A 19,107-nucleotide genomic window follows, 5' to 3' on the forward strand; every position below is an offset into this window, starting at 1 on the left:
TGAGTCAATCAGTTTTTAATTGGTTAATGGTTGTGCTTGCTTACAAAATTGATTTTTGAAAATATGTTTCACAATTCAAGTAAGCTATTAAAAGTTTTGTTTCATTTGGCCAGTTTAATTGAATTCACCAAATATTTTTAGATCTTCTCATATTCAAGGCACTGTCCCAGGTACTGGAGAAACAGAGAATAATAAAATTATCCTTGCTGTTAAGGAGCATAAACATGACTTCTGCCAGACATAGAAACCATGTGGAACCAAGACATGATTCTAAGAAGGAGTAATTTGAAGGATCTTTTTTGACTACTTAGTTAAATGTTAAATATAAAAGGGGCAATTTTTTTTTAGTACATGATGTATTTCATCAGCCCTAAGTTGTGAAATTGTTCATTCAATGATTGAAGTGACTGTTTGGAGGGGGAATACTGTTCATGTGATTAAATACTAAGATGTAACCTCTCTCAATAAGACTGTGGAAAGTTTTCAAATGTTGCTTTCTTTGTAGCGTTTAATTTGTTACATTTTTGTCTCTTATGACTCTTAAGGGAAAAATTTGACCCAAACAAGTTAAATCATAATTTTAAAAATAAGTAATTATAAGAATGATAATCAATACTACTTTAATTCTTTAAATGATTTGTGATCTCAATGATGTGTATTGTAGTATATTATTTTTGTTTCCATTCACAGTCTTTTAAAAATTAATCTGTCCTTCCCACCTCTAAAATTAGCAACAAAAATCCCTGAAAAATAAAGCCCTCAATACATAGTTTTATGGTCCAACAGAACAAACCTGTACATTAGCCATGTCTGAAAATGAATGTCTCGTTCTGCATTTTCAGTTTGTCCTCTCTCTGCCAGGAGGTAAATAGCATATTTTGTCTAACTTCTTTTAGATTTGTGGTTTATCACTCTATGGATCAGAGTGCTGAAGTCTTCCAGAGTAGTTTTTCTTTATAATGCTGTTTTCATCATATAAAATGTGCTCTGCAAAGTCCATAGACATCTTCCTGGTTCCCTTTGAAGTGGTCTCTTTCTTTATTTCTAGTGGCACAATACTATGACATTAGCCATTCCCAAATAGAATGTATTCCCCTTTAGTTTCCAATTTGTGGTTGCCATGAAGACCTGCTGCAAATATTTTTCTGCCTAATGATCTTTTCCTTCTTTCTTTACTTTCTTTAGGATGTGTCAGTTAATTTTATAGCTGGGTCAAAAGAGTGTGCACAGTCTGATAACTTTCTGGGCTTATTCCAATCAATTTTCTATAGTGTCTGGTCCAATGCATAGCTCTTTCATCAGTGCTCTGGAGGGCCTATAAGTCCTCTCTCCAGTTGTGTGAATCATGACCTGTTCATACTTTCTCATCCTAAGCAACTCTTCTCAGTGTTCTCCTTTAAATCCTCTATATGGGGGTCTGCCTATCAATTAGAGTATGACTCTTATTTTATAAATTTGACTTAGTTCTATACTCTGTATATATTTGAGAAATGAGGTCTTTATCAGAGAAACTTGCTATGAACACTTTTGATATTACGTTGTTGTCCTGTGTTACATGTTGGCAAAATGTAGTTTCCAAAATTATCTTTCATTAGACCTATTTTTGTTTTGTTTTGTCTGACATCATGATTGCTATCCCTCCCTGTTTTACTTCAGCCCCCTTTTCTTTTACACTGTGTGTGTCTTTCTGTTTCAAGTGTCTATCTTGTAAATAGCATTTTGTTGGATTCCGGTTTTTAATCCATTCTGCTATCTGCTTCTGTTTTATAGGTGAGTTCATCCCATTTACATTCACAGTTAAAACTATTAACTGTGTATTTCCCTTCATCCCATTATATTCTGTTTCTTCCTCTCTCTTTTTACACTTTCCTTCCTTAAAAGTCTATTTTGCTTCTAACCACTGCTTTCCTTAATCTGTCTTCCCTTTTACCATCCTTCCCCCTTTCATATCCTCTTATTATCCTAGTGTTTCAGGCTTTTTTGGGTTTTCTCACCAATGACTTTTTTTTTTCACTAACTTAGCCAGTATGTGTCAGAGTTAAGTTTTGAACCCAGATCTTCTGACTTTGAGGCCAGCGCTTTAAGGGTGCTATCTTTTATTGTACTTAGTATTATTGCATTGGATTTTATTTTAGGAGAGAGGCATCATGTCATATTGTTGATTCATATTGTCTTTGCAGTCCTTGAGAACATGCAGCTTTTTTCACATATTGTTAAGTGATTCTTTATCCCATTGATTTTTTGACCCCAATTGTAGAATTTTGTATTTATCTTTATTAAATTTACTTTTGCTAGATTTAGTTAATTATTTGTTGAGATAATTTTAGATCTTCGTATTAATATTCCTCTCATCTTTCTGTATTCTGGAAATTGATCAGCATGCTCTCAATGCTTTTATCATAGTTACTGATATTTTAAATAGCATAGCATGAGGTTTATTGTAAGCTTTATTCTTTGAAATATGCTTCCAAAAAAATCTATGACTTGTTTCTGCCTGTACCAGTGTTATTCCTCCTTATCTTTTGTGGTTTCCAAGTTAGCATCATTGCTGCTTCTAAAAATTCTGTCATTTATTGACGAATTCCAATTTGTTGGTCAGAATCCAATCTACATATTCACATTTTCCCTTGTTGCTTCCCCTGCCTCTTGAAGAGTGAAATGGATAGAAAGGAAAACATTAAAAAGGTATTGCTGTACTTTCAGAAGAAAGAACTGCGGCAGGTTTGAGGGGAGTTGAAGTTTCCCATTGGGACCATATCATGTTTTTATGCCAGGTTTACGATCTATTTCTCAAGCTCATCATCCATTACTTCCTTTTTGTTGACTGGCCTCTATTACCCTCCTGCCCCAGTTTGCCTCTGTGGAGCTCTCCATTGATGCTCACCCAATAATTCTTTTTTGAATTCTTTTTGATATTGGCATTCACAAGTAGATGACTCCTTTTAGTAGCTGTGGGGCATATAGAGAGAGCACTGGATTTGGAACTGGGAAATCTGAATTTGAGTCCCCCATTTGATATTTCCATTGTGTGTGATCATTGAAAAGTCACAACCTTTTTGAGTCTCAGTTTCTTATCCATAATGTGGGAAAATACTTCCCTCACTGACCTGGCAGAAGTGGGAACTGATACTATCACCACTTGTCATGCTACTGTTGGTATTCGGTCATTTTAGTCATGTCCGACTCTTTATGACTCCCCTCACCCTTTTTCAGGGGGGAAGTACTTTGGCAAAGGTATTGGAGTGGTTCACCATTTCCATCTCCAGCTCTTTTTATAGTTGAAGGAACCAAGGCAGGGTTAAGTGATTTACAAGTCAGGTTGAGGCCAGATTTGAACTCCAGTCTTCTGACTCCAGGTTCCAAGCTCTAACCGCTGAACTACTAGCTGCCCTAGACATGGCTAAGCAATAAAGTAAAAAATCAGTTTCCCCGAGTTCTGCAATCAGATGTCAGAAATAAATATCCTGGGACTTTTTTTGATCTTCCCACTGAGTCTCTCTCAAATCAAAATTGCATGCTTAGAGTTCAGCTGGGATGATGCAAGCTGCTAATGTAATACCTTTTACTTTGCTTAATTCTCTTCTTTCAAAATCCTTTAAGGTTTATCCAAAACATGTATCTATTACCAAAAGTCATTTCTCTCACTTCATTTAATAAAGTGAGGATACACGAATACTAATAAATCTTTGTGCCTTCTTTGTACCAGATAATTATTTTTTTAAAAAAATCTTGTACTAGATATTTGTATAGTTAATTTTTTTTATCTTTAGCATGATGATATTTTAGGCTATCAGAATGCAATTTATATGGATGGATTTGTATTCCTTTGAATATATATTCTCTTAGTTGTATTTATTCCAACACAAAGCTTAATTACTATTAAAACAGTAATAAAATAAAAGATAAGTTGAAAATATAATCATATTAAAATAAATCATGGTATCTCTTCAGAAAGGTATAAGCACCATAGGAATATAAAGCAAGAAATCTGTGCTTGTCAAATATAGAGTATAAATAAATAATTTAGGTGAAAATGGATGACTAGATCTAACAAAGAGACTACCAAATAGCGAAGAGCTAAGGAGTGGTTGTTAAGTTTGATGTACTTCTTTGTATATTGTAAGTAATTGCTATCCATAAAAATTCTATGGCTTCTGTATAAGGAAAAGAGACAGTTTGACAGGCAACACTGGTACTAAGCGACAGCAAGTACAAATCCTTGGCAACTGTCATCATCCTGATGTTGAATTCACATCCAAACTCTGTGATAACTTAGACCTGCATATTTGTTATTGAGCCATAGTCTGCCAAAGTAGCCGCATCCTCACTTATTAATAGGTTTGTTGGCTAATACACATTTGTGACATTAAAAAAAAATCTAAAATTGATTGGACTACTTTGTTACACATACAAAAAAATCCCATCTTATTTTATGCTTATATTGAAATATATTTTGCCTAAAATTTTCCTGATTTCTCAAGAATTGCTTTTGAGAAATTAGCACAAAGCTTAACTTAGTTGAAATTAATTCAATTTGTTAAAAATTCAGAAGGAAACTGATTATTAATTAGACAGAATTCTTATTCTATTTAATTCTATATTTCAGTATTTTAATGTATTCTTTCTGATTGTAGGAGTGAATTTTTCCCTATACTGTTAGTGGAAGACAGAGATAACTGCTGGGTTTAGCTTTTTTGGCTTTTATCCTTTGCAGATTATGATTATATGTTGTCATTGCCCATGCACATAAGGGAAAAAAATTGACCATAAGATTATTGTCATCATTGGATATCTACTTGGTGATGAAGACCGTATGAACTTATATAAGGGCCACAAAAGATACAAATCCTGACCTCCTAATAAGTCGAGGAGATAAAGCATATGTATATAATATTCTTCAAGGACAAATAACATATGTAAAATGATATGCTTTGTACCATAAGCTAGTGCAAACTGAATACATTTATGTTGCCGATTGTGCCACCAACTGGTCCAGAGGACCTGTCATTAGTGTGGAACTTTCAAAATTTTGAACTCTCATATAAGTTCAGTGAATAAGTGAATAAAGCATTTATTAAGCACTTGCTGCGTGCAAAACACTGTGCTAGACTCTGATGATAGAAATGAAAGTAAAACGGTCTGTGTTCTCATTTTGTGATTTATCCATGTTGTATTTTGGAGATTGTTCACACAGCCCATGTAGTACGGTGTTTGATTCCCTTGCTCTGATTGGTCTAACTTTTAACTTGATTCTGATTCAATAACTCCCTGACGCTACTATTAATTGGTATGTTCCTGCTGAGTCGCACCGCTCACTGAAAATTCCCACCTGGGTTGCTAGGTGATTATCCTCAAATCATGCATGCAGATTTCCTGTTTTCCTGTATAATGACTTGTGGCATCAGTTCTCTCACAGGTTGAAAGTTGGGAGTTCTAGAAGGAAACTGCTTCAGTAGAAATGTCATGTTCCTGCATGTGTCCTTTGACTATTAAACAGATGATTTGGTTCATTTGTGTAATGTTCCTTGGCTCAACCTGAGAACTGAGAGAGCTTCGTGGCTCAGCCAGACAAAATGACTGAATTAATTGGCATATAACTGATGCTGTCTGCTACCGCAATGGCAAATGTACCCAAATCCTCAAGTGAATCTGTGATCTCATCAATCCAGGGGTTTCTGATGGTGACACAGATCACAACCTAACCATACTTCCCTATCTTGTCAGACTCTTTCAGGTATTCCTGAGAGTTCTGCATACAGGGTCCATCCTACATGCTAGAGGCCTTCCTTCCTTCCTTCCTCCCAATGTGCAAATGTATCAAGGGAGTCTCTTGCCCATCCTCCCATTATCTCCTACAGTTCTTTGATGATGTCCTTTATACTTGATCTTAGAAATGATATGTTGCAGTCTGTTTTACACCCAACTTGTACATTTCCATTTCTCTCTCTTCAGCACTCCTCTTTAGTTCTGCTGAGGCAATGGTTTTCTAGGTCTCATTGGAATGTACATAGTAGAGATGTATATGTACATGCACATACTCACGTACACACGTATCTATGTATATAGATATAGATATAAAAGACAATAATCAGAAGAGTTTAATAAGGAAAGTCCTCCTGGAGGCCTTTATATTACCTATAGAATATATATGTATATATGTGTATATATAAAAGAATATATGTTTAAATATAAGTGTATATATATGTGTGTGTGTGTGTACATATGCATGCTTATACCTGCCTTACAGAAAGTAATGGTTATGAACTGGTGAAGAAGCAGGGGAAAATATTCTAGAGTTTAGCACAGTGCCTGGTATGTATTTGGCATTTAATAAATGTTGATTGATTGATAATAAGGGAATATCGTGAATGAAGTCCTAGACACAAGAACTGCCCATTGTGAGCAGCAATAAATGTCAAGTTTGGCTGGAGGAGAAGGATTTTTGTTTAAGAGATAATGAGTTGAGGTTTTGTGTGATTGGCTGATGAAAGGTCTCAAATAATAGGCTGAGTTTGAATTTATTAGGAACTTTGAGCTTATTAGGAGCAAATACATATTGTTGCAAAATGGAATTAAAGCTTCTATCGCTTGGTGTGGATAGGCTTCCCTCAAGAAATACCAGAGTTCTCCAAAATGCTTTAGTTTAACTCCAGTTGTACTGAGATTTTTTGTCCTGAGATCACTGAGTTCATCTTTGACTATATGGACATCTTAGATACATACCATTTATACCAGAAAAAAAGAATTAGAAATCCTTGGTTCAACTTTAATCCCATTAAATTAGCAATAATTATGAAATACTTCTGACTATTCAGATTTCTTTTCTTTTTAAGGAAGCTGACAGAACAATTGTATATCTCAACTCCATCTTGATAAAGCTCTTCCCCCAGCGTTTGAAAGTTTAAAAAGATGTCAGTCCCTACTCTCTTCTTCTGTACCATCAGCTTAGCCAAGAAAATTTAGAACCTTTTTTAGGAGCATCTATAATAGTGACTTCAGGACCTTGAATTGAAAGATTTGCTTCATTCATATTGTTAAAAACATCTGTCAGTCAAACCAACCCATGAGTAAAACCCTTTCTTTCACAATGTTCCAAAAGTGGGTTTCATTTTTCCTTCAGAAAAGTGAAACTTTTGCTTTTGGTTCAGACAGTGCCTCAGGTGTTGTCCAGTTGAAAGCCAATAAACTTCTGTATGGTAGAAGAGCGCTTCATATCCTGCTTCCGTTTCTTGACAAAATATTCTTAAAATGTGATGTTTCTGAGATAAGCCTCTGGCAAAGTTGGCTTTTTACAGAGTGTGACAAATCTTTTTTCAGGATTGTCAGAAGAGGCTTTGTTGCCAGTGCACATCTGTATAAAAAACAACTGAGGACCAAGTGACAAAACTGATTACCAGTTCACCTCAAGTTCCTAATCCCCATGGGGAAAACATTACGTGTTCTGGAACTTCTAGAGGACAAGGCTACCCTTCTGGGATGAGAAACTTGATTTTCTATTCCATTTCTTTTCCTCATTGTTTTTAGGATGAAGCAGACCTTTTGTAAGTATCAAAAGAGGCAGGAACTTATAAGAATGTTTTAAAATTATATCTCTTTGTTAAATTGTATAACCCCATATCCAAAAATATTCAAGACTGTTCATTTACATATTGTTTGTGAACTGTGCCACACAGACTTTTAACGGAACTTTTTAATATAAAGCACTAGGTTAGGCCCTGGAAAAGGACCCTGCTCCAACCTCCCTAAGTCACTGAAGAGCTCCGCAGGACTTGGTAATTAGACTTGGCCAAAAGTACTCCAGTTAATCTACTGAGGACAGCAAGCGTTTAACCAGGGGACGAGGGTAAGAACAAGCTAATCAATCAACAGAATAAAACAGATACTAAAAAACATTTTCTACAAATTCATTACAGCATGTTAACAAGTCAATTTAAAGGGGTCGATATGTAGGACTTTGGAACGTTGGATAAATGGCAGCTAATGCTCATAGGAAACATCTTGCGATTGACTGAGATCAAGTCACACTTCTTGGACTTCATATAAAAAGAACATTGTCTGGTGGGACATTTTCTTCAGCAGGGGGGTCAGTTAAGCAGTGACAGAATCAATAAAAATCCAATAAAAGAGATAACATCGCATTTAAACATGTCACTACGCAGTCCTTTTCTCCTTGTTAGTGGCCTTGTTTCTATTTGAATTTGATACCACTGATAAGGATAACAATACTTAGCTTTACGTTTGTAGATGGCCTAAGACTTCTGTGATTTTCGGCACCCTCTGCCCTCTTCTTCTACCATGCCGCCGTCAGTAGTAAGGCAGAAGGAGGCCCCACAAGACTGAGGTCCGTTCATACTTTTATTTCATGGGAGTGCTATAGATTGCAATGAGCCAGCATTGAATGTGAGGAGGATATTGCCCTGGACCACCATCGGTAAACTGTGATGCTTGGATGATCCCAAGCGGCTCACCGCTACAAAAGCTTGTCTTTGGAAGTCAGTATTCTCCCACTGATGACCTGTGGTTTCAAAACACAGAATACCATGAAAATAGGTGGAACTGATGAATGAGCATCATTTACAGAGGGGGGGGGGGAGAGAGAGAGAGAGAGAGAGAGAGAGAGAGAGAGAGAGAGAGAGAGAGAGAGAGAAAGAGAGACAGAGACAGAGACAGAGAGAAAGAAAGAGAGAGAGAGACAGAGAGAGAGAGATTAATTGATTCTGGAAAGAGTTTATTAATATCTATTAAATCAGCATATATTTTGATACTTAGAGACTTTAGGGCAAAAGAGAGAATGATGGAGGTTGGCAAAAATATGCTTGAAAACAATGAATTAGGAACAAGGAGTAAGTGAAGTAGAAGTATATAGAATTTTGTATGCATGTAAATGTGTACACACGTGTATATATACACATATGTATATTTATACATTATGAATATTTTCTTTGAGTAAAGAATCAGGAGGTGCTACATGTGGTGAAATCCAAGTATTATTACCAAAAAGAATAAGAAACTGTATGTCAACTACCATGAAATAACTTGGTACCATACGTAAGTTATTCCTGAATCAGCTATCTATGTCTGGTTGGGCAGCTAGATGGTGCAGTGGATAGAGCACCAGTGCAGGAGTCAGGGGGATCTGTGTTCAAATCTCAACTTAGATACTTGACACTCACTAGCTGTGTGACCTTGGGCAAGTCACTTAACCCCAATTGCCTCATCCTGGGTCATCTCCAGTCATCATGATGAATATTTGGTCACAGGATTCAGATGGCACTGGAGGAGAAGTAAGGCTGGTGATCTGCACAGCCCTCACTCACTCAAAACAAAGTCAAGTGCAAGTCATATCATTATTTCTCTGATGGCATGGTCTTCTTCGGCAATGAAGGATGAACACACACACACACACGCACGCATACACCTATGTTTAGATAGAATACTCATTTGTTAGAACAAAGGTTAAAATGAATACAAAACCAGAAGAAAGAATGAAAATGAAAAAAAGATGACAGAGAAAATTACTTCAACCAAACATATATGTCATCAACACCCAAAATTGGGAAATAGTTTGGGAAAGGACATTGACACAAGTTTAGTGATTTCATCTAGAATTTTGATTGATGGAAATAATTTGTTATAATGAGACAAAAGAACCTAGAAAATACCTCAGTAAACACAATCTCCTTTGAGAAAAGTAGAGAGATATGACAGTCAAGGGCTGAGCTCATTTAGTATAAGAGCTGTCTGAAAAGTTTGAGTGCCATTTAAGACATTAACTATACTAAGAATTTTGGAACACTCTGTATTAACTCATTTTTAAGATTCTGCAAAGTTTGTTGCAAAATTATGAGCAGTATTGCCTCCTGAAACAGTGAGAAGCAGTGAAAAGGGAAAAAAATTTCATAAAAGAAACTCACTGAGGGAGAGAGGGATCCCCTAAGCCAAGTGATCTCAAAGGCATTAAAGAGGAAAACTGAATGGAGAGCAACAAAGGGGAGAAAGATGAAAGAAGCTGCAAACATTTTTTTCATGACAAACTCTTTTCATCATCAAGAGTGATGGAGTCACCACCTCTGGAGTCTGACGTTACAGCTTTTGCTGGTAGCCGTGATGTAAATGGCACTGAAGAAAGTAACAAAAATGGGAAAATTGGCTCAATTTGATCAAAATCTGTCTTGTGCTTCAAGCAACAGAGTTTTGGAGTGATGAAAGGATCAGTTCCCAAAGCTAGGATACCTAAGGTGTAGGGAAAAAATATCAGTCATTATTACCCTCCCCCCCCAGAAATGACAGAGAATATAAATTATTACCAGCCCATGTCTACTTTCCCATCTATATAAAATTTTTATGAACACCCTAATTAAACATATCCTTGATAATGATATCAGAATAAAATCGATAAGACTGTTGCACAGTGCCTGCTATAGAATATAGCTTCACTGTCACATAATTGTGCAGAGAATACAAGAACCTACTGTCCTTATTGTTTTTTTGATGATTTAAAAAAGGTATTTGTTAGAGTGAAATGCTACCCCAAGATGTGGCAGCTAGGTTACATACTGGTTAGAGTGCTGGATTTGAAATCAGGATGACCTGCATTTAAATCCCGCCCCAGATACTTCCTACTTGTAAGATCCTGGACTAGTCATTTAACCTCCCCATCTGTTAAAAGGGAAAGTTAATGACTCTCAGCTCCCTTCTAGCTCCAAATCTATTCCTATGTCTCCAGTGCATATGTCAAAATCACACAAGATACCTTGAAAGATATCAACAACGGAAACAACTCTGTTCAATGACCCTCTGATTATTTTTATCAAGCAGGGCACAAAGTAAGGAGAAATTTCCTTGCTTAAGGTGTTTGTCATTGTTTTGGGGGTTGTCCACGATAAAGTCCAAAGGCAGTGTGTCAAAGACAGATTCCCAATATATGGTGATAACTTCTCAATGTTCCTGTTTTTTAATGGCATGGCATGGTTTTCATAAAAACCCAACATGGCAGAGATTCCTAAATGAGTGAATTATCCATCTGGAGAAAAAACCAGTAACAGCAACAGGTAGTTGAAGACTACCAATGATTTGCAATTGGATGGATGATTGTAAAGCTTGTCCCAAAGGACATGTGTCTTAGACTGCAAATGGACAGTGAGCTGGGCCAGGAGTTGAACAGAAGAATAACAACAGGGAAATTAGCTCTTCCTAAAACAAAGGATCGTCTTTTTAATATCAGTCCTTTTCTGCTGATGTTGTAGGGCTGGGTATCATGGAAATCTATTGCTCTGAGGAAATAAAATAAAAGATTCCTCAAAAGTTGGTGAGATACACATGGTGGGCAAGAACAGCTTTCAACACATCATGAATGAGGGACTATATGGAAGAACTTTTATATAAAGTATCACCAGAGAAATCCATGCCTGGATAAAGAACGATGCCGCCAATGAACATCTTGTGAACTTCATTGATATCCAGGCAAGATGAAGTTGTAACCTGATGGATAGACTCCTTGTGGCAAAAATTACTAGGGAACTTGGATGAGAATCAGATAGGATTCACAGAATGAGTGGCAGCTACATCAGTGGAGGGGATAGCTGGATCAGTTTGATCACAGACTGTCTACTTTTATCTCTATATCTCTCCATTACATCTATACCTATACCTACACTGATATGTCTAGTTTGTCTTCTTATTAGTGGAAACTCCCTTCTCTAGCACAAATCACCAACTTGTCTGTAATTTAGAGTCTCAGCTAAATTACCTTCTCTAATTTAGATGCCTTAAGCAGCAACTAGATGACACAATTTGTACTTGTTGTTTCTCCTTCATTCTAGAAGAAGATCAGACATCAGGAGAGCAGTGTCTTGATTTGCAAGTGAATTGGATTTAAGTGAGGCAGGGCTGTGCAGAGTCACCAGCCTCACTTTCTCCTCCAGAGCCATCTGGGTCCAGTGCAAGACATAGATCTGGAAGACTGGTGATGGCCCCAGATGCAGTGGGGAACCTTGGTCTTCTTAAGCTAAGGTCTTTCCCAGGTCTCAGTTTGTCTGAGGCAACACTCATTCAGTAATGAAAGTCTAGGTAAAATTGCAGCAAAAGATGTCCTAGTTTGACTTCCCAAGAGAATCAGTCTGGGAGGGGAAGACCCTCAGAATTTCTGGTTAGAACAGAAAAAATTCAGATGGCACAGTAAGTAGAGCAGTGGACGTTAAGTCAGAAAAATTGAGTTCAAATCCAACCTCAGACACTTAATATGTGACCCTGGGCAAATCACTTAACCACTCTGCCTCAGTTTCTTCAACTACAAAATTGTAATAATAAACTCTATTGAATTTTATATTCTTAGATTCCATTCATCCCTCTAACTGCCAAAATCTTTTTGGATCTCAACTCCATCAATTCTATATATTAGCTATTGCTTGCAACTTTGTATCTTATAATAATAATATTAGTATTTATATGGTGCTTACCATGTAAGTAATTTACAAGCTTACCATGTGCTAATTACTTTACAAATATTATTTCATTTAATCTTCACGACAGTTCTCAGAAGTAGATCCTGTTATTAAATTGAGGCAAATAAGGTTAAGTGACTTGCCCAGGGTCACACAGCTAGTCAGTGTCTTAGGTGAGACTTGAACTTCCCGCCTCCAGTTCCAGCAGTCTATCCACTTCATCACCTAGCTGCCATTGTATAATCATTTATAGATTTTATGAATAAACCATCCATTTCTTTATCCAAATCATTGATAGTGATGTTAAATAGCTTGGGGCCAAGCACTGATTCCTGGAGCACTTCATTAGAGAACTACCTTTCACATTCATAATGAGCCGTTAAGGAATGCTTCTTGAGTCTGGATACTCAACTAATTTTTTTTATCATATTATAGTCTAGCCCACACCTCCCTGTCTTCCTAACAAAATTAGGACGAGAAACTTTTCCCCATGTTTCACAACCATCAAGGTAGACTAAAGCTGTAGCATTCCTCTGATATACTAGTTTTAGTAATGCTGTCAGATAAGGAAATAAGGTTAGTCTGGCACGGCCTATTCTTGTTGAAATCATGCTACTTTCTTGTAATTATTGCTTCATTTTCCAAATGTTTGCTAGCTATCATTTTAACGATCTGTTCTTTACTTTAAAAAATTTTCCAGTAATTAAAATTACACTTTCTGGCTCAAAGTTTGTAGACTTCATTCTGTTCCCTTTTGGGAACAGTATTTGCCCTTTTATAATCTTGAAGTAATCTCCCCATGTGGATATGACCCCTTCATTCCTTTGGGAAGATGTACCATCAGCTGTGGCCTGGTATTTTCTCAGTTAGAAGGCCTATGCCCTCAGACCAATAGCTTCCTACTCAGATCCCCCAGTGCTCAGTTACCTCCTCAGTCTTTTCGGTTCTTCTTTCTATAATGTTACTCCCCCCTACCCTTTTACTCTTTTCCCATGCTCTCCAGGGGTTAAAGTGAATTTATTTGAATGAAGTCACTGTAGCCTCTTAGGCCCAGGTTTTAATTTTTCTCTTAGTCCTTTAGAAGTATTAATATCACCTTCCTAAATTATAAATTGCTTTTGGCAGGGACCTTGTCTTTACATTTCTTCCCCCACCATGCAGTAGTTATAGATACTAAGATATACTTACTGTAGATATATAGATAGTAAGTTCTGTATTGATTATTAAGAAAACTAGAGAAGTCTTTATTTCCTGTTATTCTAACTGCAGAGAAATGTCTTCCTTAATTTACTCTTGTAGAATAACTTAATACGAAGAGTATTCGAGTTGATTTCAGAATTTTGTAACTTTGAAATAAATACCTAGTATAGAGTTAGCAATGACAATTTCAATAAATAGAAATAATTTTATTTAATTTTCCACATATTTATTATTTCAGATAATATATATCTTCTCAGCCATGAGCAAATAACAAAAGAAAGCAAAACTCTAGGCAGCCAGTCTCAGTTTGGCCTCAACATCTGTCTGCCATCGGCAACAGTATCAAGAGGGTCAGGGCTTCGAGATTGTTCCACACATCAAACAAAATCAGATCATAGCCATGATGAAATATCAGACCCCTGTATCCACAAATCAAATAGTACAAACAATTCCTGTCTTATAACTTCCTCCAAGAGAAGCAGACCTGTCAGTGTTCCACGGGGTCAGCTGAGGTAATCAAAGCTCTTGTTAACTACAGTGGTTGAAGTTCTTTTCTCTTTGAGAATTTGTAATCATTCCATTGACTACTTAGAATAGAAAGATACAGCCCATCTCCAATCTGTAGCCTGTAAAATATCCAAATGATAAGTTAGCAGTGACTTTTTGTTAAAAAAAATTCATGAAATAGATGTCAATGGGGAGGTTTTGGAAGCTTTAAAAGTGCATTTAAGGCATGAAGACAATTGTACCATAAAAAAGTGATCTTATGGACTTGGCTTGAATTGAAAATTTACAGGTAAAATTATTTTTTAATATAATCAATATTTTGGCAATTTTAGTTGAAATGAACTCATTGCAAAAATCACCTTGGTCTATGGCATATGATTTCATACAGATGATGATCACAGACTAACATCAGAATTCATGAAATGAACTTTTTTGTAAACAAGAAACTTTGTTAAAAAAATGAAATAAAGAGATTGATCTTAATAATAATTGCCCCATTATTTTTAGGATTTTGAATATTTAAGTACATTCCAATTTTAATTGATTTGGAGTTTTTGTTCTAAAATAGAAGCATGATCAAAGATTAATTTGGTTGACAATTATACTTTTGATTATAATATTTATGTTTCAGGGAGAAAAATATTTATCTTAATTAACTGTTAAAAATTGGTATCTTGGCCTGGGTTTTTTTTTCCAGAATATAGTTTTTGCTCGGAAAGTATCAAAATTGGTTTATCTCAGGTTAAAATACTTAATGCAGTCTTTACTCCATCCCAAAATAATCTAACATGAAAACTAGTATAAATAGCTGTAGTATAAGCAATTTAGTTATAATCCACTTGATTTATGGTCAAATTTTTGTTTCTGTTTGTTTAAAAATGTTTAAACTTACCATTAAATAATTGTAAGTCATAAGAATGAAAAAGTTTTTTTTTTAAAAACTTAGCACTATGGATATATGTTTACAAGATTTTTTGTATATGTATATTATGTAGTGTGTTGCATATTACATTCAAGTTACATATCTTAAAACAACAGCTATACAGAATTTGATAGTTTTCTGACAGGCTTATTCATAGAAAAACAGCAAATGCCAGTTAAATATATTGTCAAAAGTCTTTAGTCTTGTTTCTATAAAACTAAAGATAGTAGACATGAAATTTTAAAATTTGTTTTCATTAACATACACCTTTATATACTTTTCTTCAGAGGTATAGATTTCTTGTCTCTAAAGTTGCAGTCGGTTTAGAATGCATCTAAAATGCACTCAGATATCCCCCATGGGTGATTAGGGTAGCAATTTACAAGAACGATCTTGGAGTAACTTTGCCAAAGTTGTGATACCTACTATTACCCTGGCATTTGCTCTTCCAGAATTCCTTGTGCTTTATTCTCTCCACACAGTCTATGATATCCAAAAAATGAAAATAATTAAATTTACTGTAGTAAAATTATTTCTTCTAACATCTGTATATATGTAACTATACATATACTTTTCATTAAGTATTCTCTCCTTTTTCTCAGCTTAAGTAACCCATTTAATTTAAAACATGCGTCATATTTTAATATCCTATAGATATTATGTTATGAAATATACAAAATGTTTTAGTAATAAAATTAGATGATCATTTAAAAAATTCCCCTGATGCAGTGATCACTGTCCCACTTGCAAATAACCACACTAGAAAATAGCTGTGCATTTTGGACAAAGCTCATTGTTTCAGTTATTTAATGTGAATTTCTTAATGTAAGAGTTGGCTTCTTTTTTGAGCCTTGAGCTTTTTGTCTGTTAGAGATGGCTCGATTTCTCATATTCTAATCATGTTTCCTTACCTCTGCTTCTCTTTTTAGCTGCTGGAGGAGGGTGCTCCAAAGCTGCAACGGAACATGGCTGCTGATGAGCATTCTTGGCAGACAGTGCGGAGGCACACTAGAACCTGCAGACAGATCCCACCATGTCGACGTTTCTGTTTCAACTGGAGAACCTTTTTTAGATCCAGTCAAAAAAAAAAATTAAAGGTAAAAACAACCCAGAAACCCAGTAAATCGCTTAAGGGGTGCAATTAAAAATGATTTTCATCTTGTCTTTTTTGCATGGTTTAACAAAACTAATGTTTACTCATTTACAGCTCAGTAAGAGGATAATGTGCTTAATGAAAGAAAAATCTACTGACAGCCACGTTTATTGCCCTTCATTAGCATTGGTGCTTAATTTAATATAGATCTGAATAGACATTAGGGAGCCTGCAGGAGGTTAAATGGTGAAAATATAATAAATTGAATCAGAGATTATTGAATTTACTGTTTAGTTTCAGTGACACCCAACAGACACAATTCATTAGACTTATTCTTTGGGGGGAAAAAAAGAATAGTTCAAAGTTTCAAGTTTCATTTATTCATTTATGCAGTCAACCTTTGTTCAAAGAATATTAACATAATTATGAGATGTAGCCTGAGACACTCCTACAATTGATATGTGCACATTGTCTCCTAATGGAATGTTCCCTAATGTAAATATGGAATTTGACTTTACTTTTGACTTTATATTTTCAGTGAATTCAGTGGATAGAATTTTAAAAAATGAACACTTATTATTTCTGATATTTTGGCTTTTGGAATTAAATATGCAAATTTCTAACTGTTCAGTAAGAAAGAATCTAGCTTATGTTAAAAAATAACAATAATAAAAAAATCACCCTGTGTATTTAATCCCTTAAAGTATTTTGAACACACAGTCTGCTATCAAAATTCTCTATAAAACAACCTGGTTTAAATGTCATAGAAACTTTCCTATCAGAATTAAGAATATTTAACAGCTGTACTCATCTCAAAACTTTTCAAAAGAAGAGAAGCAGTTTCTTCCACTTTTGTAAAGCTAGTGAGCAAAAGTCAACTCTGGGTAGCAAATTACTTAAGTTCAGAAAAAAATAATCTTGGAGCTCGTTATAGAGCAAATGGTGTGGTTCTATCCTTGATTATATAACAAATAATTTTCTTGAACCTGACAAAAAATTCAAGACAATTTGACCTTGGAGAAGAAACTTGTTGCTATGATATTCGACAAGAATTACTGGCAAGGCAATATAGAACTGTATTTCATCATATATTCCTTGAAGTTTAAAATATAGGTACCTTTGTTTACTCATTCTTTGCGCTATCTGCAAGTGTAAAAACACTTGGGCTTTATTTTATAATGACCTTAATTTGATTTAAGTATTCCTGTACTGCTTCATTAAGTTCTTAAATTACTTTGATTAATAAGGCATTCTTGCCTTTTATATATGGATGGTGTGTTGGAATAGATATATTTAAAATTGTTCGTAGCTAGAGTTTTAAAGAAAATCTCCTGGACATTTTTGCTTCAAATAGCATTATTATGCACATGACTAGGCATTGAGGATGATTTTCAATTTTATGAAATAATTTCTCTTTATTTTAATTCTTTTTGCCTTTTAAAATCAAGTCCAGAACGAGAACAACAAAAAAAAACTTCTCTGCTTTGTCTGCATGTCTTTGGCTGTGTTTCACTGTGAAATGCACTGCTGTTCTTTTAGCACCAAAATGTTGGCACACATTCCTGAAAATTTCACACCATCTCTTGCTGGATCAGCAAGCTTAACCTACCAAAATCTGGTGTTGTGCAATGGTTTTTGACTGATAATCAATCTTTATGCTGCTCGACAGTTGTTGCTGGGACACAGACTAGAGCAGGTGGCAGATGTGCCTCGTCTTTGGAGAAAAGAAATAGTAGGTGAGCTTGGACACAGAAGCGCATCACATGTCCATTAAGAAGACTTTTACGAAGATAAGTGTCACAGTTTTAAAAAAAAAATCACTCGTGCTGAGTTAAACTCTTGAGAAAATCAAAATGTGGTCATTTAGTGAATCTCAAAAGACTTTTCTAAATGTGTACCATCTTACTCATCAAAATCAGACTGCCTTTCTAAGCATGGGTTGTGGACAAGTCAATGTACATGTGCAAATATCATGAAGTTCTGGGGGAAATTCTGAGCAAGGAGGCTTTTTTAGAAGTTGGAGAAATGAGCATCCTGAAGTTTGCCTTAAAACAGCTGGCAAAGACTGGGTGTCTTCGATGCAGCTTTCCTGCCTGTGCATGAATCTATAATACCAACTCTCTCAAAAGAGACTGTTCAAGGTGGCGATGCACTGATTTTTAACATTTAGTCCACTGGAGACTTTAGCATCTAATTCCTTTCAGTAGATATTTGTTGAGGCTGTACTAAGTGCCTAGAATTAGGCCTTTATGCCAATTGTACTCTGCACTGTGTGGGGATACTTCAAGGAGGCAACAATCTTATTGAGATAAAAAGAAATAAACTGTGAACACAAAGAATAATGAAAGATTACATAATCATGTGGGCCCTCAGAAGAAAGCTCATTACTGCTTGTTGCTTGGGAAGGCAAAATAAGTGGCAATATTTATTCTAACCATTGGATTTTTGTGGAAAAAAATTTTTTTTCATTCTTGGAATGAGAAAGGCAAAAGTGAATTATTGGAGAATGCGAATGAATTGCACATAAAATCCTAATAGAGAAAATATCCTATGCTGGAGGTCATTTTAATTCCTAAGTTGTTGCCTCCTCTCCCCGCTCTCTGCAAGATCTTCACAGATGGCCAGGGGCTCAGAGTATGTAATCTGTTTATTGTATACCTGAAAAAATCCCCCTAACCAAAAGGTCTTATTAGGATCAATGTCAGGGTCAAAGCTGACATAAAAGATTAGAGATAGAAATTCAATTATAGGGCCATGGTCACATTTTTAGGATGGACTAAATAAACATTTTAGAAGTAGCCATTTCTGTACAGGCTTATCTCAGTCCTCCTCAATGTTTCTATGTTCCACCAGTCTAGAACTCTCTGGCCCTGATTTTACTTTTATGCCTTCAGTCATGTCCACCACCATGTTTAGAAATAGACTTCCTCCCTTTTCAACTT

The 19,107-nt window shown here is 35.5% G+C and overlaps 1 protein-coding gene across 2 annotated transcripts in view; it reads left to right on the forward strand.

The window, feature by feature from the left end:
- The window catches only part of LOC140510517 (doublecortin domain-containing protein 1-like), a 103,955-nt gene that overhangs the window by 28,353 nt on the left and 56,495 nt on the right, over window positions 1-19,107 (forward strand). Inside the window, exons 1-3 of one of the 2 annotated variants that reach the window (XM_072619254.1) lie at window positions 7,681-7,843; window positions 16,002-16,169; window positions 17,835-17,901. In XM_072619254.1, coding sequence (XP_072475355.1) covers window positions 16,038-16,169; window positions 17,835-17,901 — 199 coding nt within the window. In that variant the 5' untranslated portion in view covers window positions 7,681-7,843; window positions 16,002-16,037. Of the gene's footprint in view, window positions 1-7,680; window positions 7,844-16,001; window positions 16,170-17,834; window positions 17,902-19,107 lie in introns of those variants that run through there. The other variant, XM_072619253.1, reaches the window with a different exon arrangement.

This window comes from Notamacropus eugenii, chromosome 6 (assembly GCF_028372415.1).
Source record: "Notamacropus eugenii isolate mMacEug1 chromosome 6, mMacEug1.pri_v2, whole genome shotgun sequence".
In the NCBI taxonomy this organism is placed as follows: Eukaryota; Metazoa; Chordata; class Mammalia; order Diprotodontia; family Macropodidae; genus Notamacropus; species Notamacropus eugenii.